The sequence below is a fragment of the Salminus brasiliensis genome, chromosome 17 (genome assembly GCF_030463535.1).
Source record: "Salminus brasiliensis chromosome 17, fSalBra1.hap2, whole genome shotgun sequence".
Lineage (NCBI taxonomy): Eukaryota > Metazoa > Chordata > Actinopteri > Characiformes > Bryconidae > Salminus > Salminus brasiliensis.
Window position 1 is genome coordinate 30108907 of NC_132894.1, and position 22144 is coordinate 30131050.

General features: G+C 45.3%; 2 protein-coding genes across 8 annotated transcripts in view; one reads left to right on the forward strand and one right to left on the reverse strand.

Annotated features, from left to right (window-relative positions):
* myo9aa (myosin IXAa) overlaps nucleotides 1–16193 on the reverse strand; it is a 131047-nt gene extending 114854 nt beyond the window's left edge. For all 6 annotated transcript variants that reach the window (XM_072660959.1, XM_072660961.1, XM_072660962.1 and 3 more), the window contains exon 1: nucleotides 15896–16193. The gene's annotated coding sequence lies outside the window, so the exon portion shown is untranslated. The remainder of the gene's footprint in view (nucleotides 1–15895) is intronic.
* Nucleotides 16194–16477: 284 nt separating this feature from the next.
* Nucleotides 16478–21035, forward strand: senp8 (SUMO peptidase family member, NEDD8 specific). 2 transcript variants are annotated; one of them, XM_072660243.1, is made up of 2 exons: nucleotides 16478–16581; nucleotides 17525–21035. In XM_072660243.1, exon 2 carries the CDS (start codon nucleotides 17561–17563, stop codon nucleotides 18191–18193), a length of 633 nt encoding a protein of 210 aa, XP_072516344.1. In that variant the 5' UTR covers nucleotides 16478–16581; nucleotides 17525–17560; the 3' UTR covers nucleotides 18194–21035. The 2 variants fall into 2 exon arrangements, with proteins under 2 accessions (XP_072516344.1, XP_072516345.1); XM_072660244.1 differs by lacking the exon at nucleotides 16478–16581 and adding an exon at nucleotides 16732–16815.
* The last annotated feature ends 1109 nt before the right edge of the window (nucleotides 21036–22144 follow it).

Sequence of the window (22144 nt, forward strand, 5' to 3'; positions counted from 1 at the left end):
AAAGTTTATTATTCAGAAGAACCCAGAACTTTCACATTGGCAAAGAACCTTTCCATCAACCTCTTTAAACATATATAGCACGTATCTATTAAAATAATTATTAAAATATATTATAATTGCTTTAATTGCTTTTATAAATGCGATCATGGTCAACATAATGTGGCTTTTTGATAATAATTTACTTACATATAATGTAAAATAAATGACTGCATAAATATTCACCCCCCTATTCAAGTGACAGAACTCAGGTCTAGCCAGTTGGTGCTAATAGTCCCACAGTCTCACAAATGGAGACCACCTGAGTGCAGTGAATGTATCCCAAATGGTTAGAGAATAAAGACACCTGTCTGGAAGGTCCCGTCTCTGGTTAATCAGTATTCCTGGCTACAAATACACCATGAGGACAAAAGAACACTCCACACAACTTATTAAAAAAAGCTTATTGAAGAGTACGGGTCACTGTACGGGTCAAGAAAGTCACTGAACATTCCCTACAGTTCTGCATAGACCGGGCCTTCCCGACAAACTGAGCAATCTTGCAAGAAGGGAGACTAGTGAGGGAGGCCACCAAGACAAGTCAAAGAACACTTTGCAACACCTTTACATTTAGATTTACGACATTTAGCAGACGCTCTTATCCAGAGCGACTTACAAAAAAGCTTTGCTATTTACCCAAGAAAAACCTCAGCTAGTTAGAATAGACTAATAATTCAAAGATAGGTCTAAGCTTAGACCCTACTAAACACAAGTCAGTAAGGTGCCTATTTAAGAGTGTATGGCATACAGTGTCCGAAACCCTATGTCCCACACGGTCAACTGCTTGCAAGCTCCATTAGTCTTGCAGCTCCAGTGTATAAAAAAAAAAAAAAAAAACACATCAGACACCGACTACATCCCTGATGATGGATTATATATGAGGTTTTGGTTTTTAAACAAACCACCACTTTAAAACAAGGGGGAGTTGGATTTGAAGGGTCTGTCTAGAGTCAGTCAGTCAGCAGGCTGTCGGAGAAACAGAACACACAGCAGCCCTCCCACTGCCCAGCCCGAGCAGGGGGAGGAATGACATCACTCCGCGCCGCTACTCCCCTCGCTGGCACTGGCTGCTCTACAGTCTGCAGCGGTGTGGATTTGCAAAGCAAATGCTCCCATCAGCCCTCGGATTCAGACAGACCGTTAGAGAGCAGCTCTTATGAAAAGCCCTTTTGTGGGATATTCCCCCCACCGAGCCTTGGAGCTCGCCCAGCTCTCCTGATCAGCCTGGTACTCCAGGACGTCTGCACCATAAGAAATGTATTCCAACATCATTAAGCGTCACACTGGAGGAGACGCTCTCGTCCGTAAATGATTTTCCGGTCCTGCTAATGTTTTATAGGGCGACAACAGGACCAGGTCTTTCTGCCATCTCAGCCTTCGCCTCATTACAGAGCTCCAAATCTGCCGGCTTTGTGTTACCAGCGAGTTCAAACTGGGACAGCAGACGATCGGTGTGTACGAACGCGCCAGAAGAGCAGCCCAGACATCAGACAACATCTCTGGGGAAAATTTGTTCCTACTGACCATCGCACGGCAGCCAGCAAACAGATTGATTTTTTAAAAGCCTGGCTCCACTGAAGAATATTTCAGAGCTGATTCGCAGGGACGCGCCCTGAACAAGGGATGAAGGTAGTACATTTACAGAAGAGGCTTGAGAATGACTCTGCGAATTGCTTTAGATGTGATGAGTTGGGCTGGGATGAAACAGAAAGGCCTACATGGACCAAACTAAACTGATTTATAGATCAGGCTGTACAATAACACGGCTATTAAAGTGAATTAATGCATAAAAACAACGTGAAACCCAACAAAATTCCAATACCGCAAATGTACAAGCTGGAAAAGTGAAGATCTCTGCACCAAGCACAGTCTGCTCTGAAGCCTCCCTGCCCTGAAGACTTGCCCGTTCATCACTAGACTAAAAATACCCCTGGGTACAGAGATGGGGACTAATGCAATGGATCGTTACTTATTGATCCTGTTATGAAACATAAATGTGGAATCTATCCATGGGCAGAACTGCACTTGCAGCAGAGCGCCGTTTTCTCCTTACTCACTGGTGCACATGTAAAAAGGTACGGCTCATTCCTCTGTACGCTGCTTTCTAATTAATTAAAGGCTCATGTGTTCTAGAAGTAAAAGCCATCTGTTTTAGAAAACGCAGTGGGCTCTGAAAGGTCACGGCGAAACGCTGAAACGCGAGAATCGGCCTTGGCCATCTATTACAGTTGGCTCCAAGCACAAACACCAGTATACCTCATAAAAGCTAGAACAGAAAGCACTTTTATTACATGACACCAGACTCCACACTGAGGGATAGAATCAGACTCCAGAAGGGAATGGGTGAGTCATCTCGCATAAAATACCTCAAACTGCCTTCTCTGTTCCTCCATCTGTAATATATCCTATATCAGGCCACTGCAGGGAATACAAGCGCAGCCTGGTCGGCTCGCCTAAATACACTGGAAACGCAGCAAAAATTAAAGCTCTAGCTGAAGTTCTACTAGGATGCAGCATCTCCAGCTTCCACCCGTAGTGAAAGACCTCGATTACACACTTTTTTGCTGCTTCCTCCCCACCGCCACTAGTTTGGTCCCGACTGGCTGCCCGGGGGTAAGCTCTGCCCCCTTGCCTCCAAGTTCAGCAAGATCTGCAAGAGTCCCTAAGTTGCAAGATCTGGGCAGACGACGGGGCCTACGCCAAAGATCTTATCTTAGTGGTGGTTGCCTTGGTTGGTAACAATCATTAATTGTCCAGATTAAATTTACACTTTATTGCCCTCATGTCTGTGGAGTCTTCTGGAAGAACCGAATCAAACCATGTCCAGAACATCCAGGTTACGCATATAAGGTCATATAGTAGGGCTGGGCGGAACGACTAAATAGGAGCATTGCGGTACTGTTTATGACTTTAACAGTTCTGCGGTAGATCACAGTATTATCAGTATTCTTTATTTATTTCTTTATTTATTAATTATGCATAATTTTACACATGATTGGGCCTCTGGTGTCAGGAGTATTTTTAAATACGAATTTTATCATGTATAAAATGAAGGATCTGAGGGTTTTCTGGGGCCCGATAAATGACATACTTTCATATATATATATATATATCAGTATGAACGAAACCGTTTTTTTTTTTTTATTAAAGTAAAAATTCATATCACACAATATTTAAAACTGACCAATAATTTACTTAGCTAAACAATAGGTAGAAAAACCTTAAATTACTGTATTCTCTTTAAAACACATATTTTAAATGTTTATGACATTTATGAAGCTAAACTTTAGCATAGGGTTCTCCCAGCGCCATGAGATCAGACCAAAGAAGGCCTAATGTTTTAATCGTTCGATTAATCAAATCATACTCCTTCATTCTCTTTTATTGATTGGATCTGGAAGACATCATTACAGCTATTCCAAACCAATGACCAAACCCTAGAGGAGGGAAGCATGGGACACTACCATCATGCAGCGTGTCGCACTGCAGTCCCCCACCGGCTTCGCTAGCCTCCACGAGCTCAACTGGGCCTGGCCGGCGTCCAGCCTCGGCTCTGGTTCAACCTCGCGCCACTGTCTTCGTTGTAATTAAAGAGGACTGTGGGGCCGTGGGCTGGCCCCTCGCACAGCACGTAAATAATCACAGCCCCGCACAATGAACCAAGCCCAACAGCAGCTCACGCTCACTTCACATTCCCCGCTATAAACGGAACGTGCTGGCGTAACGCTAAATGCTGACAGGTGGGAGCAACAAATGTGAATCTGCCTCTGAAATGTGAAGGGGTGGGGGATGGTGGGAGGGGGGGGGGTTCCCACGTAAAAGCTTTAGGCCAGGAGAAAGCTGCCAGCTTGGTTTGATCCAGAGTGTGGAGCAAAGTGCACTTTTAATGCAGTGCTGACTCCAGCAGCTTCAAAAACTCCCAGAGTTCTGCTTATCTTGACGTCTTACGCAGCTCCCGACCAAAACACACCAACAAACCCACACCCACTGAGAAACGTTTCCAAACACCCAGAGCCTAGGCGTGCACGGCCGTTTGTGCAAAGCCATAAAGGGCTGAAGGTATTTGGACGGTAATCTTCCTGGTGGGCTTACTTTTATTTCTCTTTACTAAGCTGACAAGCCAAGCAGTTTAGTGCTAAAAACACTGAGCAATATTACGACACACTGAAGACCTCATAGACTCCAAGAAATGCTGGAAAATCAGATGTTTCTCCACTTGAGAAGATGCAAACTCACAGCAGGAGGGTTCCTACAGTAGTCTTAGCATTGGTAAACAGTATTTTCGGGGGGGGGGGGGGGGGGGGGTGTTGAAATATTGAGGTCTGGTCAGACAGTTCTGCCTAAAAAGAACTTTTAATAGCCTCATAAAAATAACGTCTCTATGAAGACATCCAGGACTTTTTAACAAGTCTTGACAGACAAGAGCGAGTATGTGAGAATCTCCCTCTACAGACGGGCCAATAGATTGAGACAGATTGATAGACAGACAGACAGACAGACAGATTGTCAGAGAGACTGTCACATTTAGACAGATAGTCAGAGCCAGATGGACAGAGACAGATAGATAAATACACTGATGCCAGATAGACATACAGGTAGATAGACATGGAGACAAGACGGTCAGGTAGACAGCTAGATAGTCTGACAGACAGACCATCAGAGAGACAGATAGACAAATAGACAGATGCTCAGACATCCAGCCAGATAGACAGTCCGTCAGATAGACAGACAGACAGACAGAGATTGAAAGATGGACAGCTAGATAGTCAGATAGACAGAAAATCAGAGAGACAGAAACAGAAAGACAAATACACAGACAGCTAGATAGATATACGGTCATGACAGACACAGTCAGACAGACAGATAGTTAGTCAGATAAACCGACCATCAGAGAGACAGAGACAGATAGACACAAAGACAGATGGACAACTAGATAGTCAGATAGACAGAAAGTCAGAGAAACAGAGACCGATAGACAAACAGATGGTCAGACAGTCATATAGACAAACAGACAGAGATTGACAGATAGACAGAAAATCAGAGAGACAGAAACAGAAAGACAAATACACAGATGTCAGATAGTCAGACAGCTAGATAGATATACGGTCATGTAGACAAACACAATCAGACAGACAGACAGACAGACAGTCAGTCAGTCAGATAGACAGCTAGATAGATATACGGTCATGGAGACAGACACAGTCAGACAGACAGACAGACAGACAGACAGATAAACCGACCATCAGAGAGACAGAGACAGATAGACAAATAGACAGATGGTCAGACAGTCAGACAGACAATCAGATAGTCAAGACAGTCAGATAGACACAAAGACAGATGGACAACTAGATAGTCAGATAGACAGAAAGTCAGAGAAACAGAGACAGATAGACAGATGGACAGAGAGTCAGTCTAGTCAGATCTGACCAAATTAACCTGCATGCATTTTAGCTACATCAGTGAGAGCTGAATGGCAGTGCCCCTGAGCTCCAACACAGGTTCCTGAGTGGAAGTGCTATTAATACCCCGGCCTGCACAGAGAGAGTGGTGAAGGCAGGGCGCGAGCAGCCGCCGCCCCTCTGTCCAGTCTGCGACAGGACATTTTTCTGCGTCCTCTGTGTTGCACCCACTGCCTGAACAATGACCCCAGTATGGGCGAAACAGGAAACATGACATAGGCACTTCTCTGCAGCAAAAACAAGCATTTAGAGTAGAGCGCAGTACAGCATCCAAAGGCACATGCTACATAAACTGAAGCACTGTGATATGCTAATTACAGCTGGTTACCAACAGCTGGGACCAACCTGAACTGTTGTAAACTGTGGCTAAATAGAAAAATACAGGACCTCACAAAAACTTGCAAACAGTCTTGCAGCAGACTGCATGGAGCAGGACGGAGTGAACTATGCAGCTTTAAACTAGTTTAACAATTATTATAATACGGGCCCTTTCAATTTGGAAGCCCAAGGCAGCTTCTAAAAACTAAGGCCCAAACAGGCCCGCTGAGGGACAGTGAGAGGACGGCTAAGACGGGAAAAAGTGAAGAAGGACATGGAGAAGTTGCTGCAAGGCTGAAGCTATCACTAACCTGCATTATGCACACACCATTTCCCCTTCACAATCCTGGCCATTAGGATAAACTGCTAGACTTAGCAGGCCTTGGCCCGAGGGCAGGCAGCCGACGGAAGGAGGACACAAGGAGCCTCTCTGCAGGCACGCTTTCTGGCAGACGAACAAATGCACATCAGCGCCCACCAGATGCTCGCGCTCAGCTCATCTTAGGCCACACTGAGGCCAATAAACCAAATGCCGCCCCAGAGTCAGCCGTGGACGGGACGGCCTGAAATGCACCATTAGGAGTTGAAAAAGCAGTGAGGTTCGTACTGTAGCGTTACACAGTTCCAGCTTATATACAAGTTCAAACCGTAATAGGATATACATTTAATATTGATATACTAACATAATGCAATTACAATAATAATAAATAATAATAATAGTTCTATATCATTTATGTAGTAATTCAACCAGGCATCTCATCATTTAAACAAAATTATGCTGACCTTGGATTTCTCCTATCATCTTGTGGAAGCTTGTTTAACTAAGCAGAGACATCTCATTAACATATCTAACGGGTGGATGTTTTAGATATGCTAATTCAACATAAAAGGTCCAGTATCTTACATTTAACCATGTTTTCAGGAGCTTTTATACTAAAAACAGACAGAAATTATTTTATTTATACCTCGTTTTCACACCAAGCTGTATGTGCCTAGGAGCTGTCTCTGGACCCCCTGACATCAGTGGTCTGGGCTTCACTTTAGGGCTTCATTGCAGGTGTGGAAGCTATCCGCTCCTAGCGCCACATGTGGGGTTGCCTGGTTATCGTCTGCATGGCTGAAAACCTTCTCCTGCGAGAGCAACAGCCCTTGGACAAGACTGCCAAGACTGCTTTCTCCAATATATGTAACATGATTCAAATGCACGTCATTCTGAACTTCCCTTGGCAACACCAACTCAAGTACGGTATGGCGACATCTCTATTCTACTGTACACCAGAGCTCCTAACTGAAGTAAGGGCTTCTTCAAGAGTGCAGCCTAAAGCTGCACCACCAAAACAAATACAGTGCTGGAGAACTGCAGAGAGAATCCAGCGATTCCAAAACACACGGCTGTTTGTCTTGCTTACCCCAGGGGGCTGCCCTCTCTAAATGTTAGGTCGCGATTAATAGGGGCTTGTGGTTTATTCAGTCCTGCCCACCTTACAGGCTCAAAGTGAATGGAAATATACACAGCAGCGAGGCGAGCCAAGCCATTGGATTTAATACGTGAACGTGAAAGAGGCGAAACCGATCACAGGCGAGCGAAATGAGCATGATGTTCATATTTAGGCCGTGTTTTTGATGACTGTGCAGCTAAGGCCATGAACGCTACCACATGCTGATCAAAACGGCTTTCCAAGGTACCAACAAAAGGATGCCTGATGCAACGTGGATGAGCTCATTATTATTGCAACAATATTTATAAAACCTAAACTGCTGACCACATGTGCGATTCCAAAACAACCTACACATCAGAGCACTCGACAAGAAGTTCACCAAGCCTCTCGAGACCATTATGAAACCGGCGAACATCTGAGTTCAATGAGACCATGCGCTCGGCAGACAGGGCTATAGGCCCACGAGCATTGATGGACACGTTGTTGGAAAAATCCATAACTGGAAAACTTCTTACATCCATGCCTGGGTTTACAAGAGCGCTGTAAATCCAGGTAGTTTCAAACATATTGACCTACTGATGGTTCAAGTGTGCCGCCCCGTTTTCAGCTGACTTCTTTTATGTTGAGGGAATTCAGAGCTCAACAAATCAGCGGGGGTTGACCTGGAAAGCCTTTCGATTGTCCTTCTCCAAATCTGTACAGCTGAACACACACATACACACACAAAAATATCTGATTCACAGCCCCCTCTTCGTTATCTGGAGCTTCCTGGCTTGCAGACTGAACTGCTGTTCAAGAGAGTACACGCAAAGAGGGCATCCAAGATCTCAGACAAGATAAGACAGTGATAAATCTCCCAGTCTCCTGAAACAGCAAGACTTTTGGTTTCCGACATTTTCCTTCTGGCCCAGCAGTCAAGCGATAAAGCAGAGAAGACATTAGGCAGGGAATTTTCTGCAGTGAACATCCAGAGGACAGCTGACCGAGGACAAAGCGGAGAGGGGAGACTGCAGATGGGTGGTTCAGGTGTCTGCTCTTGTCCTCTTTTGGCGAAGGAGAAGGTCAGGAGAGTTCAGCTTTCCTTCGTATGATCCTGTATTTTTAGTCCAGTGTCCTAGATTCACAATGGACTCACTTTAAACTACAAAGCTGTGCCATTACACCGCCTCATCCACACCTGTTCTTCTGGTACACATTAGTCAGAGCAGAGCAGGTCTTTGTGTGCTCATTTAGGCTCATTCAGAATCCAGAAAACTCACCGTTATTTGATGATCACTGACCCCAGCTGCTGTTGATCAGCCTGGACAGATTTGGTATCTGAAGGTTTGCTTCTTCATTCTCTCTCACCCCCGTGCTGGGCTAACATTGCTAACAAATGCTGGACTGTCACTGTCACAATCTCATATACAATTTAATCTCCAGAGGAGTCTCCTAAACTGCTCAAAACATGTCTTCAGATCTTCATTTCTCCTGGTACAGACAAACTGAAGTGGTTTAGAACATGATAGGACTTACTTTAGTCTATAAAAACAGATTTTTTCTTTTGTGGTCCTGAAAAACAAAGAACTTGTCAAAGAACCCCTTTATTAAGACACATAAAAACAACCAGGCATATACGTGGTCCAAATATCTGGATTATATCTGGATCAGGCAAAGCCACATTAAAAAAATTCAAGTGTAAACTCACCCAAGACGCATTTAAACCAGACAAAAATCTGATCCCTCAAACCACTTCTGGAGGAGGTCTGAGACGCATTTGAGACGTCACTTGAGACGTCACTTTACAGCAGAGTGAACACTACCAAACAACTACCAAAACCCCTCCCAGTACAACCCAAACACCAGTAACAATTGTTGCACAACGAGCAAATCTTTCGTCCCACACCGCAATCAGATTTCAGTCCAAATAACCAGAGACGCATTTGATTGGCATGAGGCTAAAATCTCTGATCAGGATACAATCCACACACTACTCATATGAGCAGGTGTAGGGTCTTAGATTGTAGGAATTCCAGAAATCTAATGCTTTATATTTCAACATTAATACAAATAAATATTATTTTCAGAAGTGCTAACAATGTATTATCTTTATGTTAGGTGAAATTCTTCTTAGTCCATGGTTAAACAAAATACAAACAGCTTAATTCTGCAAAAAAGGAGCCAGAGTAAAATCAAAAAGCAAGGTTGCTATGTTTTAAAACCACCCAACCCCCCCAAAATGGCATCAGTATGTACTGAAAAGATGCATTCAAGACATAGGATGACAAATTTATCAACACAGGGTTGTCTTAAGAATATAGTACATTTAAGAGCTCTTTGTCCTTACAGTGATTATATTTTACTCCATGCAAATATCACCCCAATATCTCACCCAAACTAACAAGGAGGACAAACAGTGACAGTGTGGCCTAATGACCCGTCTCTAGAAGGAGGGGGGGGTACAAAAGATGCATCTCTGCAGCAATCTGAAACAAGCACAGATGAAAAGCAAAGGATGCTAATGGGTTTACCAGGCCCCTCGTCTAACGGACAACACGATCCGAGAAGACCATGACAAACCAATTAAATACCCATCTGAAAAACTGGCGAAAGGCGCCTTCAAAGGCTCTGCATCTTAATTGTAAATGTGCGGCCACTGTTCGACACGACTTACTCAATGCTTTATTGTCAAGTCCGGCATGACTGTGCACGTCAAAGGATTACTGACCCCCTGCCCCGACTCAAGGGGCCATATGGCCGCAAGAAGCTCTGGAAGTGAAACGTCCACACTACCCTCAGAGTTCAGAGAGGAGGAAAGGCCGGTGAACTGATGGCAGAGAATGACTGCTACACTTCAAACAAGGCTGGGCTTCTAAAGGATATACAGGAACGCTACAAATCAAGCATGCGGGAAACCTCAAAGGGAAGACCTGATTTGCAGACAATGCCTCATCTTCGGTAAAGACAGGACATGTGAAGTTCTCACTTCTGTGTGCAAACGTAGGCTACCTGCCATCTCCGACAGGAAGCTGAATAGTTTACCTGGAGTTCTATCAAACAAAAGGGTTAGGCTAGAACGTCTATACAAGTCCGTGCTGGGAAAAACGGAGAAGAAAAGAAGTTCAAAGGGTTATCTGACACATTTCCATGTCCACTGGTCCAGAACAACCTCAGGCACCAGGAAAGCTCCATCACAATCTGTTCTAATGCAGATCCACCACCATAACTCACTGAATCATTCATTTGGTTACAAATCCAGACTGACCTTTATTTTTAACGTTCTAGCATTTTTTTTATCGCATTGTGATCAATTTTGTTATTGTGGTACACAATATGCTTTCATGAGTGTATCGTGGATGTCGTCAGTGCTTAAAGAGTGTAAAGCACAATGTGTAAGGTACTTAGTATGGAAGAGTATTTGGATAGCAGTCTTTTAAATTGTTACGCTTGTTGGTGCGTTTTGTCTACATGATGAAACATTGTGATATATATGGTCAAAAATGTCTTTAAATATCGCTCAGCGCTACTTTGACTCATGTCCCTTCTCATATCAACTATGAGCTATCATACATCCTTAGGGGCTCTTTAAAGGTTCACACTGAACCATGACCACGCTTAAACTAATGCTTCTTTGTTGGCTGGGGGTTCTTCTCAGGAGGGCAAGTGTCCTGTATAGGACCTTTAAAGATGGTTCTACACAGCACCACTGCTGTAACAATTTAAAGAACACCTCGGTACTAAACCCACTGCAAAAAGGGTTCTACATTGTACTGAAGAAACTCTTCACAAGGGATCTCTCAGGGCCAATCCAGTCATATTTTCATTGGATTGGGAATCGGCTACTTTAATCCCAATCCAGTTCCGATTCTCAGATTTTAGCCACAGTGTTAACACCATCATATGGTGTCAAGACACCATTAATGGACTTTATTGCCCAGCTGGCAGCAGTGCGGACATTCTCAAGTTTTCAGAAGGTGTTCAAAGTCTGCAGTGTGGAGCTATTTTACAGTGGAACAAGAAAATGGACCATAATATCTGAACCTTTTTAAAACTGTCACTGAAACGCTCCGTTTTACCAGCGGGAGAACCGCACGCCTTTCTCTGTTCATGAACCAGCACTGAAGAGCACATTCAAAAGTGAGTGGAGGCTAACACTAATGCTAATACACGCACACACACACACACACACACACACACACATACATACATACATACATACATATATATATATATACATATGCTATAGAAACCCAATCACAGCACATTCACCCACTATAAACCAGCTATTTCACATCAGTAGACCAACAACAACAGATATCAGTCCAGAGTGTGTAGCACTCAGACCAGGGGGCAAAATAACTGGATCGGGACTCTTGACTCTTGTTTGCATACTGCAACAACAGTGAAAATCTTTTTGGGTCGATATAGAACAATTTTAAAGGACAAGACAGAACCATCTACATAACTCACTGAATCATTCATTCAGTTACAAGTTAAGCACAGTCAAAAGAACCTATTTTTTGGTGGGAAAAGAAGAGGGTAACAGCCTGTAACACATTTCAGAGCAGCAGAGCTCTTACATACTTTGGATTACATAAACATGCATTTCGGAGATTAAAATCACGTCACTAACAACGCAGGCAGTTATTGCGAACCTGGATATCTAATGTCCATTAGATGTTCGGTTGGACACAGAAGCGTAGCATATTTGAAACACTCTGTAAGAGTATTAATCACAGTCTGGCTAGCTATATGACCCATGCATCCAAGCCCGCAGCTGTCCATTCATCTCCTCCAATGATGAACCACAACCCCCCCTCCCTCCCCCCTTCAGCTACATACGCTGACTACAGTTTCACAGATGATTCTTGTGGTGATTTACAGAATTAGATCATCTTCAAGTCTGGTGACTGTACGGCACTACGGCTACAGTAGAGTGTAACGTCTCAGTGGTTAAGCCATCATGGTCTAGTTATAGGCCTTCTTTTCACAACTGATTTCTGCCGAGCTCCAACCTGCACAGTAACCAGTAGTAAAAGTGGAGTAAAAGCATTCCAGACATCAGCTAATTGTTTTAGGCCCTAAAGAGAGCCATCTCAAACCGTACAGACCCTCCAAAGAGCTTCAACATTTTCAGTTCAGATGGAAGCATTTAAACCTGAAATCAAAACTGACCTTCATTTTAACCTCGTTAGTTCATGCCCCCGCATGAACCAGGGGTATGATTCATTATACACCCTTAAAAGGGGGCATTTTAAGGGTTCTTCACTAAAGGCAATGGTTTCATATATATGCTTCAATGAATGCTTCTTTGTTGGCTGAATGGTTCTTCTCTGTAATGCAAAATGTCTTGTGCAATATGACCCTTTAAAGACGGTTCCACACAGCACCACTGTTTCTGGGGCAGTGGTGGCTCAGCGGTTAGAGCGCCGGGATATCGATAACAGGGTTGTGGGTTCGATTCCCGGGCTCGGCAAGCTGCCACTGTTGGGCCCTTGAGCAAGGCCCTTTACCCTCTCTGCTCCCCGGGCGCTGGAGTTGGCTGCCCACCGCTCTGGGTGTGTGTGTGTACTCACTGCCCCTAACACGTGTGTGTGTGTGAGTGTGTATTCACTACCAGATGGGTTAAATGCGGAGGACACATTTCGCTGTACAGTCCACACTGTACAGTGACGAATACGTGCACCTTTATCCTTTATCCTTTATGTTACACTCTAAGCAAAATGGGTTCTACACAGGACTGCAAAAAAATACAAAAATATTTGACAGGTTTAATGACAGGCTCTTTTCCTCATATCTGAACATAGTAAAAAAAGCATGTAGCATTAAAACATTTTGGTTTTTTTTGGAGTTGTCATGGTTCTATAAAGAACCACGACCTTGCCAAAAGGGATCCCCAAAGAACCGTCATTAAGGACCCTTTTTCACTCAATGTTACATCATTGTAAAGACAAGTCTTGGTTTCCTGTAATGTTTCATTATTACCTCACTGACTTCTGTCAGCCTCTAAAACCTCTTGATTTCTGATGATGTCACTGAGCACCAGCGGATGGGGCAAAACAATATTAACCAAAATAAAAAATGATTAATAATAATAATAAAAAAAAAACAGCCCCTCACCGAGACAAAACACTTAGCTAAGCTAGCTCCTCACTTAGATACCCCTCTTTCCCTGGGAAATACACCACAGTGCTTCATGTCTAACTAACATTGGCTTTGTTCACATAACCAGGCTGAAGATACAAATCAGATACGTATCCGATCTAGGAGCACAGATCAGATATTTATCCAGGACTGTGTGGACATGTCAAATTCAATCTTTTCAAATCAGGATGGAGTCACTTTCATATGTGGTCCTAGATCGGATACGTATCTCAAGGTGAACAGTCAGATCGGCTTTCATGAGTCTTTTTGCCTGTACGCATGCGCTTAGTGCTGTCGTCATCAGCCAGCACCCACAGCGCAGAAAAACAACAAGAATGGAGGAGAAGGGGACGATTTTTTGCTGCTGGAGTGTGTGCAGTGTGTGCACATGTGACGTTTCAAGAACAGTTCATTCAGTTTGTTCATTTACATGGCCAAATCCTTAACTCCCAGCTGAGGACTGATTCTTGAGACCTGTAATGTGAACGCAGCCACTGAGACGATCTGATGGTTCAACTTCTGTGAACTGTGGGACAGACTAACTGTGGGACAGATCGCTGGGGGCCGTATGCTCAGATCATGAGTCTAAATTACATCATGAGGCCGATCACAGCGACATGTGAAAGCACACGAGACCCAATACGGTAACCTCAAGGCATAAGTCCTGTGTGTGTGTGTATATGTGTGTGTGTGAGAGAGACACTTCTGCGAGACAGACTGTCCCAAGCCTGACGGCCCTCCAGGCGCTCATCCTGCTGAGAGCTTCCTCTCCAGGCATTCAGATGAGGCAGCAACATTTATTTCTGGTCGGCATAAATATTTAACGGTTATATCAAACTTGCAAAGTGACTCTGCTCCCACTAACAGCCTGCGCGGCGGCCCGTTTTCTGAACTTGTGGTTTAGAGACCCCTTTTTTCTTCATTTTCATTTTTCTTTCTTTTTTTTTTTTTTTTTTTACAGTATTTCACACATTAAACTCCTCAGGGTTTTGCTTTTGTCCCCCCATTGAAACTTTTTGAATGGTTACTGTTCATACTTAGAGGTGCTTCTGATGGTAATGGTTGTCCAAGTTTCGGTCCGTCACAATCGCCTCACTGCTGTAGAGCACAGCCTAGTCAATCTGAGGAGCAACTGAGGAGTTTGACTAATGGGTCATGCTATCCACAAAGTGACAAGGTCCACAATCTGTTATATTCCTGTGTTAAATTTCACTAGCAATAAATAAAGCAACAGCTCAAATAGCTTAGCTTACAGTCTCACACACACACACACACACACACACACACACACACACACACACACACACACAGCAACAACAACAACAAAAACAATAGCTCTGGTCCTGGCAGTTGGGGTCAAAAGGTCAGTCACTGTTTTAAAAGTGGAAAGTCTGCCAACACTGTTATTAACCATATCATGATGCATGGGGGGGGGGCATTTTATTTGGGGTGGGGGTCATCTCTGAGGCGTCAGATGTCCATAAGTCCAGCTGTCAGGCTGATGTCAGCTCAGGCCTTCCATGCCACCCCAACAGCTGAAGCAGACCCTTAACATTCTTGCGGCGGACACACACGAATCACCTGCGCTGATCTGCTACAGAAGAACGACACCGGGGGCGGGGTGGGGTGGGGTGGTGGTGGTGTTTCGCATAACTTCAGCACCGGACCACCAGCTTCTACTATAAACGTCCCAGGAGTTTAACATGGGACAGTCTTCATTTCGGCCCAGGAACCCTCATTGGGTGAGTCTAAAAGACACTGGGGTCCACTCTTCCGAGGTGAAGCCACACACTGCCCTAGCCAGCAAGGGCCGGGACGGCCTACGTCGTGTGTGTGTGTGTGCTGCTGTGAAACAAGCAAAGAAGCCATGCATGTGTTCCTGTCAAGCAAGATGTGCGCCAAATAAGGTCAAACCCTGACCCCGAACCCTCGCTCCTGCAAAGCAGGTGCATTTGTTTTCGGACTTAACGCCCAACACCCCTGAACAACAACTTACTGATACACCCCTCTGCAACCCATCTCCGGCCTGTGGAGGAGAAGTGGACTGAATGACTAGGCAGATTTGGCAGCACTGCCCTGAAATGAGAGGAGGTGCCCCCCTTGAGGTGCAAGGGGTAAAAAAAAAAAAAAAAAGGGGGGGAGCCAGATTAGCTCTTCTAAATAATGCATCATCATCATCATCATCACTGCCCTGGACATCTGTCACCAACTCACCAACACACCATTAAGGCCAACTCACCACATGATGAGGGGGTCAGTAAGTTGCTGAAGGCGCTCCTTCGACATTTGTCCCAATGTGTCCCAGCAGGTCCACCCTACACTCACCCCTGCTAGCTGGGCTGTCTGCGGGCCACATGCAAGCAGCACATATACTGAGCGTCTCACAGCACTGAGGGGATGAATGGGCTCCCTGAAAGGCGCCCAAACAAGCAAACACGCTCAACTACTGAGACCCCAAACGATGAAGTTCAGCATGCCCCCCCCCTCCCTGTAAACACCCCCTAAACCAGGACTACTCACCTCCTCGAGCTGAGAGCAGAGCCCACTCTCACAGCGGGCTGGTTTCACGGTTAGTTTGCAGCCTGCGCACAAGCCGAGCTCGCGCACTCCGTCAACGGTGGGTTAAATATTCCAGCGGACGAGACCCCCCCCTCAAACTGTCCCTCGCACGAACTTCCTCACGGCTACAGGCTCACGACACCGAGCCATGTCGACTCACACACTCCACCATAGCGAGCTTCCTCTCTCCCTCTCTCTGCCTCTGCCTCTCCACTAATCACTGCTGCTTCTCATTTCGCCGTGCTCGCGCGCTGCCTGCGCGTGCTCGCCACAGTCTCTCCCACAGGCCGGAGCCCCGCACAGCAGGGGCGGGGCTAAGCGCGGGGATGGACGCCGCGGATTGGTCGCGGTCTTGCTGGCTGGCGAATCAGCGGCACGGTCGTTCAGGGGTGTGGACGTGAAAGGAGAGACTGGCGCGTCCCAATACGAGCGCTCGTGCCCTAGATAGAACGCTTTGCTTAGTGAGTGCGAGCCTGGCCGTGCCACTAAGTGAGCGGGCTAGGTCACGCGTATTGGGACGCGCCCGCCCGCCGGCCGGCCGCACTTGCTGGTGGTTTAACGGTGCCGAGGGGCTTGTTTTGTATGGCAGCTGTTTGCCGCTGCGTGCCGTTATGACACGTCGGTTTAGTGAACGTTTCGCATGTGAGGTAAAAACAGCCTGTCAGTCATTTGTCGCTGTTTGTGTTGGGATTGTTTATGGAAGCGTTGCTAGCTAGCTAGCTAGCCAAACGCTCACTTCGCCGATAAGAGGGAGCCTCGCTAGCTAGTGCTTGTGTTAGCCTGCTAGCTAACTAGCGCATTGCAGCAAACGCAGCTGGCCACGAAGGCTGAAGTTACTGCGGCTGTTTATAATAACTGACTAGCTACGTTTTGTGGTTTATGTAGGTGTTGTTTTGGCAGCTCGTCTCCGGGAAGAGTCTGAATATTGTAGCTAGCTAGGCAGCATTTAAAACTAGGCTGTTTGACTGAATGCAGTGGGGACGTTAGCTAGTGCTAGCTGGCTAGCTGGCTAATAGTGGGCAGTCTGGAGTCAGTCTATGTAAATATGGAGTTTAGCTACATAGCTTAGAAAACACGTGTTGGGTTACATTTAGGACCACGTGGATAAGATAGCATATAGAGAGATACCTTAGGGGATCTGTACTCTTTAAATGAAGTATCAGTATAGAAAAATGATATTTAGGGATTTATTATACTCGTCCACTCAGTTTACCAGTTTATTCATCAAGCTTAGCTAAATAATTCCCTACATTTAAATGTTTTAGGTGTCCAAATATTTGTCTACCATGATACTTTAGGCACCCCTTAAAGTGTCAGCTATATAAACTAGTGACCCGTGTTATTTCCAGCCCATAGATCCTCAATAGTAGCATTTGAGATCAGTTTGAGATGCTCACAGCACAGCAGAACTAAACCTGGAGCATCTTGAGGCGATCTGAGGACTGGAGGACTTATTTAAAGATATGCACAGATGCTAATATGCCTGATATTAATGTGATATCATCATGCATCGCTGTTCGCTTGCATGCTGTAACGTTCTCTGGCAGGTCAGTATTGCCATAATGGTTACCCTTTTATTTGCCCTTGTAGTAACCCGCTGCCTGTGTGACCGAACCTGCCTTGGAGATGGACCCAGTGGTGCTGAGCTATCAGGACAGCCTGCTTCGGCGCTCCGACGTGTCCCTCTTGGATGGCCCTCACTGGCTCAACGACCAGGTCATCGGTTTCGCCTTTGAGTATTTCGCCACAGAACGCTTCAAGAGCCTGGGCGACAAGGTCTGTTTCATCAGCCCCGAGGTCACCCAGTTCATCAAGTGCGCGTCCTGCCAAGAGGAGCTCGCCCTGTTCCTCGAGCCGCTGAGGCTGCCGTCCCGTCGCTGGGTCTTTTTGGCTGTCAACGACAACTCCAACCAGACGGCCGGCGGCTCCCACTGGAGCCTGCTTCTCTACCAGCGAGACACGGGCCGCTTCTCCCACTACGACTCTCAGAGCGGAGGCAACTCCCTGCACGCCCGCCGCATCGCCGCCAAGCTCGAGACTTTTTTGGCCACCAAAGCACCCTTTGTGGAGGAGCCATGTCCGTCGCAGCAGAACAGCTATGACTGCGGCATGTACGTCATCTGCAACGCAGAAGCTCTGTGCGAGAGCGTGCGAGTGGAAGGCTGCACTCGCCTGCCTGCCCAGACTATCACACCCACTTACATCACGAGGAAGCGGACAGAATGGCACTCGCTAATTCAGAGACTCGCTAGGGACTGAATAGTTTCATACTGGTTTGAGCATCTCACGCTGCTTGACCTCATATAAAGTGGTTAGCTAGGGGTGTCAATTTCTCAGCTGACATTGATAACGATTCAAAAAGGTTGTGTCTGAAACTGATATTGAAATATTGGGTTTTGCTGATATTAGTTTAGTTAAAAACTACAAGGTTTTAAAAGTAGCTTTTCCAATTAAATTCCTTTATTCAAAAGTATCAAAGTGGGCAATCGCACTCAAACTACTCTAACGCTCTACTGCCCAACAGGAAGATACACAAAGTTTACACGCTCACCTCACACAGTGTGAGTGTGTGCTCTTTCAGGATAGATTATTAAAGGATTGAATCAGATTCAGATTATTTTTTGCTTCCGATATCTAATCCAGCATTTTCTGCTGCTATTAACCCGTTCTCTGCTAACACTGCCTTACAGAATGATTCAGTGTATTGTGAAGCACCAGATTTGATTCAGTTTTTTTTGGTCAGAATTGGTGTGAAATACCCTGAATTGAAAAATGTGTGCAGTTCAGAATCAGTTGTGTAACTACACATTTTAGTTTGGGATGTTTACCTATCAGATATTTCTACTGCAAATATGCCAATATTTCAATGGTGGCCACCAGAAATACTCCAAAATGACGCAGACTAAAATACACTATATGGACAACAGTATTGTGGTACCTACATGTTGCACCTACAGGAGCTTTAATGACCTCCTATTCTAAATCAATAGGAATTTCCCCTTTGCAGCTCTAACAGCTGCCACCCTTCTGGGAAAGCTTTCTGCAAGAGTTTGGAGTGTGTTTGTGGGATTCTTTGCCCATTCATCCAGAAGAGCATTTGTGAGTTCAAATGCTGATGTTAGTTGAGAGGGCCTGGCTCACAATTTCCATTCTTGTTCCTCCCAAAGGTGTTTGATGGGGTTGAAGTCAGGGCTCTATGGGGGCCAATCAAGTTCTTCCACAACAAACTCACTCAACCAATGGCTTAATGGACCTTGCTTTGTGCACTGGGGCACAGTCATGATGGCCTTCAATGGCCTTCCCTAAACTGTTTCCACAAAGCCAAAAGCAGTTTGGATAACTAAGGGGCCTATAGGCCAACCCCAGACAAACATCCCTGTAGCATTATCCCTCCTCAACCCAACGTCACAATGTGCTTTCCCCCACTCCATCTGATGCTTGCCATTGTGCTAGGTGATGCAAGGCTTGCATGCAGCTCCTCGGCCATGGAAACCCATGCCATGAATCTCCCCGCGTGCAGTTTTAGTGCTGATATTAATAAAAATGAGTGCTGATAATAATTAAAGAGGAGGTTTAAAACTCTGCAGAGCGTTGCTGACTTTAATGCACTATGCACTTCAGCACTTGGCGACCCCGCTCTGAAACTTCATGGCTGAGTTGCTGTGGAATCCAGTGAGCTCTTTAGAACCTGCCTTTAGAGTGTAAAGGCAGACTGCATGGCTAGATGCTTGATTTTACACACCTGTGGCAAAGGGACTTGCATGAAACACCTGAATGCAATGATGACGTATTGGGTGTGTCCCAGTACTTTTGTCCATATAGATATTTGTACATTGATTTCCATTGAAATTGAAGGGTTTTCTTTCTCCTGTGAAGTTGGTAGTTGAGCTATGAGGCGTTTGAGTGACAGTAATAATATGTTTATTAAATCTAACTTAAAATGCTGATATTGGGCTGCAAGTGGGTCAGCGGTCTAGCGTGCAACCACTACGACCCGGGGGTCACACATTCGAATCCCGAGCCACGGCGCTTTGCCATCAGCGTCCGGATTTGAGAGAGCACAATTGGCCGTGCTCCCTCCCCTCATCACTCTTAAGTGATGTTGGCCAGCACAGGCATCTGGTAGGTGCAGTGGAGCAAGCATGTCTGCTTCCCAGCAATGCAACGTTACCCTCCTTGATACTGATACCAATGTGATTACGATATAATCATACATCCCTTCTTTTTAGATTTGGAAGAAAAGAATTGGACAAATGAGCATATATGAGTATTATTATTATCATCAGTCAGTGGATTTAAATCACCACCTTCAGCTGAATGTGCATGGCATATTTTTGCACCCCTATGGGCTAATAAGCAAAGTCAGTACCTACAGTAATAAATGAATTATACCCCTGCACAACACCGGTCACTATAGGGTCGAGCACAGCATGCATTGCTAACCAGAGGATCTCATCAGAACACAAACGCAGTGCTCTTTCATTCCCAGCTGCAGAACACACACACATACACAGAGCTCTGCCACTGACCCGTTGAAGAAAAAGGAGGAACGTTGTGGTGAACCTAATCAGCAGCACAAGCACAGAGCCTGTGAATGTAAGCTAGAGGAGATTAGTAGCTGCATGGAGTTAGCCTCTGACATGCTGAGATGAATGTGACACTTGTTTACAAGACTTTTCGCTCAGGGTTATTTCCAGAAGAAAACAGAAGAAAGAATGTGGTCTGTGTTGTAGATTTACTGTTCGAAGACAATGTGCGACTGTCCCTCGTGAACACTCTGTGCTATACATGTGAACTCAAGTGCAAGTTGCAATCCTATTTTCTTCTACTTTAAGTCCCGGGTTCTCTGCTGCCATAAGAGATGTGTTTTCGCCGTTAGCTCACACATCAGGAGTATAAGCTTCACGGAGAAAATGCGGATTATGTCAGCGTGCAAGTGCATTCATGTTCTGAACGGGCAAAGCACCTTCTGACCTCACAGCGAACGCACAGCCTTTTGTATCTTCAGCTTTTCTCATGGTAACGAATGACACAAACAAGAGTTGCCTCATCAAACCTTGTCAAAATAAAGCATCTGTTGCATGGAAGCAGGAACAGGAAAGTTGGTACCATTCGTGCTGTTGTTATTGCAGGTTCTCTAACTGCAGTGGCAGAGGGTTTTCAGGGCAATATGATAGTCAAGTGAAAAAATTTGGACAAGATTGTTGAAGTTTGCCGGAGAACACCTAGACAAAGGCCAGGACTTCTGGAACAATGTGCTTTGGACAGATAAATCTTTAGGGTGTTTTTTGCACTAGCATTTTCAGTGTGTTTGGTCAGGTGTGAAAGCTGTATTTGAGCCCAGGAGCGGCCCAGGGAACAGATCTCAGGTCCTCCTGAAATCGGTGGTCCAGGGTTTGCTTCAGCATGGTCTGCTGCGCATGTAGGACCTATCTGCTCCTGGTGCCGTATGTTTTATCAGGGGACTTCTTCAACTTATCACCTATGGCAAAAAAAAAACAACACCTACAAGAACAGCTCATTGTTGCATTTTAATTATTGTGATGCTATCATTTTTCCATTCCTCACCCCCTTAAAGTATAGGTTCCTTGAGGAATCTTTGATTTCCTGGCCGAGGCACCTCTTAAGAAACCTTTTTCTTCTAAAAACCTTTTCTTTAAGGTTCCTCCACAGTTACAAATTTAAGAGCCTCCAAAGTTCCTCAAGGATCGTGTACTTCTCACAGTGATGCAGCACCAAGACTAATCAGGTCAAGAAGAAATATTTGATTTTAGCAAAAGAATCATTTCGGTTTAATTTTTGCTCTGGGGAACGTTTCAGGAACAGTGATAGGTATTGTCAGTGTCAGGTATTGAGGAAAAACACTGCGTGAGAGACTCGCTCGGTAGCTCAGTGCGTGAGGGGATTTGAAACAAATCAATAGTCCAGAGCAGAACTATTCTGCTAGTAGATATTCTGTTTCAAAGCCTTTTAGCAAGTGAAGGTCAGTGGAAGTAGACCTGACCTTCTGTTTGGTCACAGTGAGTGAGGGGAGATTACAGTGTCAGCAATGGGGGGGTGGTGCTGAAAAGCAAAGCTGACACAGAACAGGACCAAAGCGAGGTGCAGGAAACACTCTGCAGATACCTCACACTTCCATTACCTGAGACAGGAGGCCAACATATCCAGGCAGTGACCGTCTGATAAAGCAGAACATGGCGAGCATGTTGC

Excerpts from the sequence above, each read along its gene's own strand:
- senp8 (XM_072660243.1), top strand. The coding sequence starts at position 17,561 with ATGGACCCAGTGGTGCTGAGCTATCAGGACAGCCTGCTTCGGCGCTCC.